We start from the raw sequence: 9,296 nt of genomic DNA on the forward strand, positions 1-9,296 counted from the left end.
CTATGGTTAATAATGTGTGGCATCTTAGCCATCAAAATACATCAATTAATATATTTTAAGCTATTCACCAGACATTAATTTAGGCATGACACTTGTTTTGGCACTTACACATCTCCCTCCCCCCAACAATTTCATGTCAACTTGTTTTTCTTACATCTTCTGTACGTTTACATGCACTCTCTGTTGTAAGTTTAAACTCTCAGTTGTTGCGTGATAAACATATATATGATGTATAGATGACATATCCACTTGCAACAGGTCATTGATGGCATTACGGTCATTTATATGTATACACTGAATACAGCCCACAAGTTATATACAGTTGTTGTATAGTTCAGCTGATTTTACATTGCTTTCTGTCTGGTTGCAAATAGGCTATAATAGCTCTTTCAGAATATTTTAGAAATTTAATATTTTAGCCCCAGTGTAATTTTATTATTATTATTGTAATTCTATTTTAAAATAACTTTCTTTGTGAAGCCAAAGTGTAACTGTGCAACATACAGAACTGTTATCAAATAAGCAGCTGCATTATATTTCTTGTTGATTAATTAGAAATTGTACTTTTGGAGCTATTCACAGTGTCTCAATCTTTTTGGAGAACTCAAACTCAATCCAACTAAGCTTTTCAGCTAATCAGTTTTAGAGACTTAGGAGGACTCAAGCAATGGATCTCTAGCAAGCTAATTAGCTATCATGGCATTAGCTCATTGTGCAAAAGTCAAGTAAACAAATCCCAATGACTTTTCCAGATTGATCTATGCTTATTGTCTTAGAGGAAAATTAGCTAATGTAGCACAATATCATGTACTAATACTGTTTAATTTTTTTCTTGATAAAATTAAATGTTTTATAGACTAGAACTCATATGGATTTGTAGTAAGAGGTTTTTCTTGGAGTGAAACCAGATGGCCCTTCACAGCTCTTCAAATGGCTAACATTAAATGCTAACAAGCTTGTGTGTCTTGTTAGTGGAAGTTAACAGCATTGGCAACTAAAACATCTGTACCTATATACATTATTTAAATGTTGTCTATCAAATGCCTTCTTTTTGTATCCTGTCTTGGTGTTAGTCCAACAGCTGACTTAAAAAATATCCCTAGACCACAAATATTAAACCAATCACTAAATCTGGAGGAATTGTAATGCTCAGTAAGAATGGAAGTCCTGCCTTAAAAGAGCCAGTCACATTTTTTGTTTCATTTGGAATATGTGAACACATTAATTTTGACCCACCTGACAACTGGAGACCAAATAATGAGCAGTAGCTAGACTTGCTGTGCTAAAATTTTAGTTTAATGCATTTTTGTGTGAAATACACCATCTTGTTGGACCCATTTATGCTCACTAAGAGCCATTCAATCTAGTCTAGTGGACAAAAGTACAACTTCAAAGAGGAAACCATTGTACTGTGCTCAAAAGATTTTAGATGTCTGTTCATGTTTGCTTGACTCCAAATTTCACTTTTCCAAATTTCACAAAGCACATTTTTATTTTATTACTGCCTTGACTTGATAGAGGAGTTCACATTTCTCTTCACATTTAATCGTAATGGTTAGGTTTACTGTATAAATGTGCAATGACATGGGATTGTGTATTATAAAGACTCAACTAATGTTTAAAAAGCTGCCTCTGTTGTTCTGTAACTCATATTGTCTGCGTTAAGTCAGACTGTAGGGTGGAACAGGCTTTGTTGACGTAAAGTAATAATTAACCTGTAAATGACAACCAAATGAAACCAACATGACAGACTTTGTTGTGTCTAGACATAGTGGAAAGGGACTTTCAAATGATAAAGATTTGCCACAAGTTTCAATGTGAATGCTATCTAAAATTGTAACTTTATTTGAGGAGTCGTTTAGCCCACATTCTGTGGTCTGCTCTTCAAGATCGCCGCTTGTAATATCACTCTCGGCCGTCTAGTGCATCCTGGAGTCTAAACAACAAAGAAAAATCAGAATCAGTAAGTGTGTATGTATGAGACACTGTAAAATATAACAATTAAAGTTTTACTTTATGTCTTTACTTGAAGTCTTCCCCATCTAGGAGTTTCTTGTAAGTGCTGATCTCTGCTTCCAGTTTCATCTTCATATTAAGCAGGGCTTCATATTCCTGCCCCTGCTCTGTGATATTTGACCTCAGCTGTCCCAGCTCAGCTTCAAACTGCAGAATGATGGTATTGTACTTCTCCATCTCTGCATTTGAACGTTGCTCTGTGTTCCGCAGGGTATCTTCAAGTGACGATTTCTAGAAAGTTTGGCATCATATATTTTCAACATGAACTTATTATTTTATTAAAAGTTCAGCTTTTATAGATCTGAAATATGATATCTGAAATCTAAAACATTCATAAAGTGGCGTGTATGTGCACGTTACCAGGCTTTGTTGGGATGCGAGCTCTATTTGTAGTGTTTGCATCTGTCGCCGAAGGTCATTAATCTCCATCTGAGCTCCTTGTAATGCCTCTGTGTTCTGAGCGACCTGCACCTGAACTTCTGACAACTAAGGAGAAAGAGTTTGATTGTTAGATTGGTTCGTTTGTTAGATCATGGCAAAATTGTTGTCATGTAGGGGTCAAGGGTTCTGTACCTGGGATTCGTGCCACATTTTGAGTTCTTCTGCATTTTTGAGAGCTTGTTTTTCATAGTTAGCCCTCATATCTTCCATCACTTGAGCCATATCCTGTCCTTTGGGTGCATCAACATCTACCTGAACACCTGACTGGGAGATCTGGTTTCGCATCTCCCCAACTTCCTGTCAAAGTTAAACAGAAAAGAAATGAGACACTTGGAGTAAATTATGCCTTTTCTGAATTTTGAATGTTGTTGAAGTAAAAACAGACTGTGATCAATTGAAAGGCCCCATGAAGTTTTGTGTCTTTTAGTCTGTCTGTAAGTTATAAATCCATCTATATGCTAGCATACCCCTAAACACTTACACAATACATTTTTCAAATTTCCCTTCTGGGAATATCCATCTGATGACTCATCTTGCACCACACAGATTTTTCTACAATCAAATTTTCTCTAGAATTAGCTCCTTCCTCTAATACCCCCCTGCAATTGACATGCAAATCATGGTTTGTGGTTGTGTTAAAGCAAAAGCCTATTGCTGACCACCCTGATTTGTCCCTCCCCAAATTTCTTCTTTAATAGGAAATACATCAACACAGGTAAAAAAAAAAAAAAAACGACCCGTAAAATTATATCACGGGGTCTTTAAGCTTATTCTGAGAATCTCTTTCTGTGTGTGTTAAGTGGCTCTTATGCAATGGTTGTTTACATTTTCATGGTTTTTCTTGAGGAAGACAAGCTCTTCTTTCAGAGACTCAATTTCACTCTCCACATTCAGGCGTCCAATATTGGTGTCATCAATGACTTTCTTCAGACCTGCAATATCTCCTTCCACAGACTGCCTGATGGCCATCTCATTCTCAAACCTATAACACACACACACATAAAAGTCTTTAAAGTAATGCACTATAATGTTTCTGTGTGCATGTCAACAGTCCTCCATCATGCATTTGCCAGGCTGATGTTTTCTGGCTTGTCTATTTTGTGATTCTAAAAATGACTGCATTCTCAGAAGCGTGTTCATTTGATTTCGAGTTACAAGATGCTTGTGGTGTGGTGTAATAATGGAAACTAACTTGACTCTGAAGTCATCTACAGCCAGACGAGCGTTGTCAATCTGCAGAACAAAACCAGCATTGTCCACAGTGGCATCAAACACCTACAGGCAAAACAAAGCACATATTTCACCAAACAAAACCTGTTTTTGACATCCATCCATTGTTTTTTTTTCTGTAGCGAAAGATAAGATTTGTCAGATGGTTTTAATTACAGCGTTCTTGGAATGAGGTTCAGATGTATGAGTTCTTATCTAATCAACTAATTACCTGGAATCATGTATTACTGAATTAACTTTTTTGTGAAATTCTGAAGCATTAAAGGGTCTGATTGAGCAAGACTATGAAATATGAAAAAAGGCAGACAGGGTTTTTTGGTTTATTGCTATATGTTTGATGTGTGAGATAATTTGTGTATGTCTGATACTGTTTTGTGTGTAGAGCAGAACATTTGAAATAGAAGTTATAATTAAACAATGACGCCTACAAAGTTTGTCTATGTGCCACATCCTGCACTGGTGAAAGCAGAAGCTGGCACATGTTATCATGCACTTCTACTTATCAGACCTGGCTGTTTGAAATGTCATAATATTTGTTGTAAAATTTATTTTCTCTAAATTAAAAATATAGTAATAATTCATCTTAGTCTAGGTTTTTATTTATTAGCTCAGTTGTCTGCTTTTCAGTATTGCTGGAATTAAGGAAAAGATTAGACATTTCTAAACTCTAAATGTTCTGTAATGACTCAGCCACATCTGCTAAAAATGATGCAGTTCTTCATTACATTCTTGTTGTGCGAGAGAGTGCTGTTGTGACTGTGTGTGCGATTGCTCATCCAACATCTGTTTTGCATTATGACTCTACTTAGAGACTCAGTAGGAATTTTCAGCTGGCTATTGTCCGTCAAACATACTTCTAATGTTTTAGAAACAATTGTGAATGTTTTATTTGTTTTGACCAATGTCATGGTTGCATAGATTTTTAAAACCAAATTGGAAGGTTTTGAGGAATGTCCTGGTAGTAACCAGAATGCATAATGAAAAGCAGAACTAGCACAAAAGAAAGAAGAGAGAGAGAGAGAACAGGGCGTGTGCCACACCCTCCATTGAGATGTACGGAAATCTGATCATGTATTTTTATTTCACTGAAGGGTTCTTATGAACACATTTTTTTGTTAACATATTCTTAAGACACGAAAGAGGCTCAGGTTTTGGTGGCAAACAAACAAAGAAACAAAAAAAAAACATAGTTTTCATTAGTTTAATATCCATACAAACTAAAAAAAAATGTGTTTTATGTTGTAAATTGACTATATTATATTATATTTGATACATTTTTACATACCATAAATTGCAAGATGTCTACAGTACACTACACTATAATTCATTGTGTTTTGTTGAAATTAAAATGACTATTTTCTGATTGTTCAAAACTTTTACATCGCTTCTAAGTTTTGATTATGAATTTCTTTTTAGTTCAAAACATCTGGTATCTCCTCCTCCTCACATAAATAACTGCCTGCTCTTTCTCAAACTCTGAAATGCTTCCTTTTGCAGTTTGAAAACCCCCACACATGAAAAGCATGAATGTCTCTCACCTTCCTCCTCAGGTCATCCAGGATGGCGTTGTACTTGCTGTAGTCACGAGTTTCTGGTCCACCTTTCTCCAGGACCTCTCTGATCTGCATCTCCAGTTTGCTGTTCTCCTGCTCCAGCCTGCGCACCGTGTCCAGGTAAGTGGCCAAACGGTCATTTAAATTCTGCATCTGGCCTTTCTCATTGCCTATCTGGGCCCCTGAGGAGCCAGCACTGGCCCTGAAGGACCCCCCTGCACCAGCACCCATGCCGGCTGAGCTCACCTTGAAGGCCGAGGAAGAGGAAAGGCCACCACTTCTAGGGGCCGAACGGAGAGACATGGAAGAGGCGGACGAGATCCTGGTGCCCTGTCCACCTGCCCCACCATACGTACTAGCAGCACGGTGTGCGGGCACAGAGCGGGTGAAGGACATGTGAGAGGCCTGAGGAACGTAGAAGCTCATGGTGGTGGAGAAGTGAAGTACTGGCTGCACGATAAAATGAGTGTACGCTGAGGGAAGTCAACCCTTGAGAGCCACAGGAAGAGAACTGTGCGGCTTATATACCCCCTCTAAACTCTTTCTGTTCCTCCTTTTCTCTCTCTGACTCACACACACACTGACCAGCTAAGACCCTGCCCACATGGTCCGTTTTTTCCCTTACTTTTTTTTTCTTTCTCTGTGTTCTCTAACGCCCTTCCCACATCCTCTCTTCTCCCTCCTTTCCTGCCTCAATCTCACCCCTCTGCCTCCCTCCATCTGAAGTCCCTGAGCTCGTCTGGCCCCGGCCACATATACATACTGCAACAAGATACAGCCTTGAGATCAGGCTCATTTTGTGCTTTCAGTCTCACAATGCTTTTGTGAAAGCTTAAATGACAAATCCAACTGAGAAGAACAGGGGTTGAGAAAGAAAACAATGGTTTATGATTTTGATCAGGCACCTTTGGGACAGGCACCACCTATGTGTGCATTTTCCCAAAAGAATGGCCACATGTAGATTGGATTTAAACTTTTTTTTTTTTTTACTAAAGTTCTTAAAGGGATAGTTTAGCCAAAAATGTCATAATTTACTCACTCTCAAAACAACATTAGACCACATTCACTTTGATTGTATGGACAAAAAAATACGTATTTTTTCAAGTCATACTGGTGTGGAACAAAATGAGAAATTACATTTTTTTGGCCGAATTATCCCTTTAAAACATCTAAAACAACTGTTTCTGCAAACTGCAGTGCTACAAATAGTTTCACTTGCTTTTGGCCTTTTAAGGTCCTGCTCAAAATTACATAACTGTTCAAATATGTGATGTGCTAAACTTAAAAAACATTGATAAAGTCTAAACACTCCAAATAAATTGGGAGTTGTAGAAAACCAAGGTCGTTAAGGCAAAAGCTCAAGATAATGTCTGAATGTTTGGAGTTCATTGAATGAGGAACAGTGTGAACCTCTATACACTGTAAAAAGTGAACAGTTGGATCAACTTAAAAAAATTACTTCAAATGGTAACACCTAAAGAAATTAAGTTTTCTCAACTTAAATTATCACGTTTTATCGTGAAAAACGTGATCATTTAAGTTGAGAAAACTTAATTTCTTTAGGTGTTACCAATTGAAGTAATTTTTTTAAGTTGATCCAACTGTTCACTTTTTACAGTGTACTTACCAGGTTTAAACTTTACGATTTTGGTAACAATTTTGCTGTCTGAGACCAAATTCAGAAGAGATTTCTTGTTATGGCACAAAACTTGGAAAATGTGCAAACCTGTAGTCTTGCTGCGATGTGGACATCAAATGTTGGTGATGTTACACAGTATGCCATGGCTTTTACCCAAGATCTCACTAGGATCATATTGAACAGTCTGACAGGCAACAATTATAAAGGATCGTAAAAATTGTACAGTATGAACCCAGCCTTAAACAACAACAAACAAAAACAAAAAACTCAGGACCTTAAAGGGATAGTTCACCCAAAAATGTCATAATTTACTCACCCTCAAAACAACATTGGACCACATTGACCTTTATTGTATGGATTTGAAATTTGAGACGGGCAAAAAACAATAACACAGCTATTGTTGTGGTGAAGATGTTGCTTTGAAATGCCTGTGATCCAAAGAACGACACCCAGAGGCCTAACACACCCAGGAGATAAAAGAAACATGAGTTTTCAAAAAGCACTTTTGAAAGCTGATCTTTCTTTCTATCTTTTCTTTCTTTCTTTCTTTCTTTGAAAAAAGAAAAAGTAAAATTATAAAGGAATGTCAGTTTTCTAATTACCTTTTTGTAAAAAGTGTATAGGGTCGCTAGTGACCCGAGGTAGGTAATAGTGTAAGTATTTTTTCTGCGCAACAATAATTGAATCTCTGATGACTCTGATGCAGTTAATCTTTATTCCTCAAGGTGGCAATGTCTGATGCACAATAATGACGTGATGTTTCACTCATAATTACTGCAAGCATAAAACAAAAGAATACGTAAGTATCATCAGCGAAACTTGAATGGAGAGTTTTTTACCATTGCGGCAGTAAGAGATCCATCCATGTTAGATATAGATCCGGGTCACTAAAGACCGAAATATGTAATAATGGTTGGTGCAACATTCATGCATTTAAAGGTTAACATGCTTATCCAAACGTTTATCTGTTTTTTTGAGTTCAGTTATCTCAGCAGTACTTGTATTGTATGAATTTTATACTGACTCAATGTTTGTAACTTGCTTCAAACTTTCAACAGGCATCAAGGAACAAATCGTGACTCACTTTTTTTATTAAACGTTTGCATACACAGCTTAAAATACCTGTGATGTAAGAATTCATTGATTTCATGGAATGTTTCTCTGACTTGGATCAGAATCTAACTTCATCTTGTCTGTGGCTATAGTACTTTCTCTGTCAAAAGTGCAATCTGCAGTGTCTTTGTTTGGATGGGATGTCTATAGATTCCAGAGAGCTTTGGTTACCAGATGAGTCATCTATCCCATGATTTCCGAGAGCTCTGAATACAAATCACAAACTGCCCTGCAGGGGAAAAGTGCATGGTTTGTTCAAGTCTCTCTTCTTCCTTCTCTCTTCTTCATGTTTTAAGTCCCCTGCATGCTCTCCAGCTAGAGCTTTTGCTCTATATGCACGGAAGTACATTTTCGTATTCAAGACCTTGAAGGATCAAACTGAGTGTTTGTTTCAATCGTACACATGGCAACTTATGTGTATGTTTTGTTGTTTCCTAGCAACATTTTCATTTCCTTTTTTGTGGCTACATCACCAATGCGCTGTGCACATCAACAATAGTCATATTGAGATGCATCACTTAAATCAGGAGGATAGAACGCTGATCATACGTAATTCTGTTTAAAGCCTTTTCTCACTTCATTATTGAATTATTTCCAGTCAGTAGCTTAGTGGATGTCACATGTCTGAATAAAGAGCTTCCTTGTGTTGATAAGATCTGCTGAGCACAGCCAAGCCATCATGGTTTACAAATGAAGAGTCTAATGAAAAGTTGGCGGCCACATCTGTCAGAAAGCAAGCAGACAGAGTTAGAGGAAGAGCAGGAAAATAGAGGAACAGTGAGTCACACTCCAGAGTGAAGGAATTTCACCACCCTGCCCCCTTTTTACAACATGTGACTACCCCCACTCCTAAACTCTTTTTCTTTATTTCTTTCTCTCAACCACAAACGTGCATGCTTTATTTCTCAGTTACATGAATGCAATGTTTTAGGCTTATTACTTAACTAACAGGCTCAGATTTACATTTATGAATCTGATAGCCTTTTTTTTTTACTTATTTTTAATGTGTCTGATTTGAAAAGGGTGGAATAGCACTTTTAGTTCAATTGCACCCATTTCCAGATGAAACTGCATGCAATTGGCTCGACAGGATGTAGCATGAACGAAATGAAAGTCCTTGGCAAATCTTTTTAAAATCAACTTTTTATTACTCTTTTGTGTTTTTTTAAATTTTATTTATGTTTCCACCAAGTCACCCTCTGCTTTAACCGCTCATATCTGCAACTCAGACGAAAAGTGGAAAAAAAAAAAAAAGAAAAAAAAAAAGAATAATGGACAGGAAATGCTAAATCCTTCAGTAAGGG

General features: G+C 37.2%; 1 protein-coding gene across 2 annotated transcripts; it reads right to left on the reverse strand.

Moving 5' to 3' along the window:
* Positions 1-1,278: 1,278 nt before the first annotated feature.
* On the reverse strand, positions 1,279-5,945 carry krt18b (keratin 18b). 2 transcript variants are annotated; one of them, XM_079883902.1, is made up of 7 exons: positions 5,226-5,945; positions 3,650-3,732; positions 3,283-3,439; positions 2,590-2,754; positions 2,377-2,502; positions 2,027-2,247; positions 1,279-1,936 (listed from the first exon to the last, which is right to left on the reverse strand). In XM_079883902.1, exons 1-7 carry the CDS (start codon positions 5,664-5,666, stop codon positions 1,906-1,908), a joined length of 1,224 nt encoding a protein of 407 aa, XP_079740028.1. In that variant the 5' UTR covers positions 5,667-5,945; the 3' UTR covers positions 1,279-1,905. The 2 variants fall into 2 exon arrangements, with proteins under 2 accessions (XP_079740028.1, XP_079740029.1); XM_079883903.1 differs by having other exon boundaries at positions 2,014-2,247; positions 5,226-5,940.
* Between the last annotated feature and the right edge of the window lie 3,351 nt (positions 5,946-9,296).

Source organism: Squalius cephalus (assembly GCF_949319135.1).
Source record: "Squalius cephalus genome assembly, chromosome: 10".
In the NCBI taxonomy this organism is placed as follows: Eukaryota; Metazoa; Chordata; class Actinopteri; order Cypriniformes; family Leuciscidae; genus Squalius; species Squalius cephalus.

Coding starts and splice junctions, on each gene's coding strand:
- krt18b (XM_079883902.1), bottom strand. CDS start 5,666: ATGAGCTTCTACGTTCCTCAGGCCTCTCACATGTCCTTCACCCGCTCT. Junction 3,440..3,649: donor GTAGATGACTTCAGAGTCAA/GTTAGTTTCCAT, acceptor TGTGTGTTATAG/GTTTGAGAATGAGATGGCCA. Junction 2,248..2,376: donor TCGCATCCCAACAAAGCCTG/GTAACGTGCACA, acceptor CAAACTTTCTAG/AAATCGTCACTTGAAGATAC.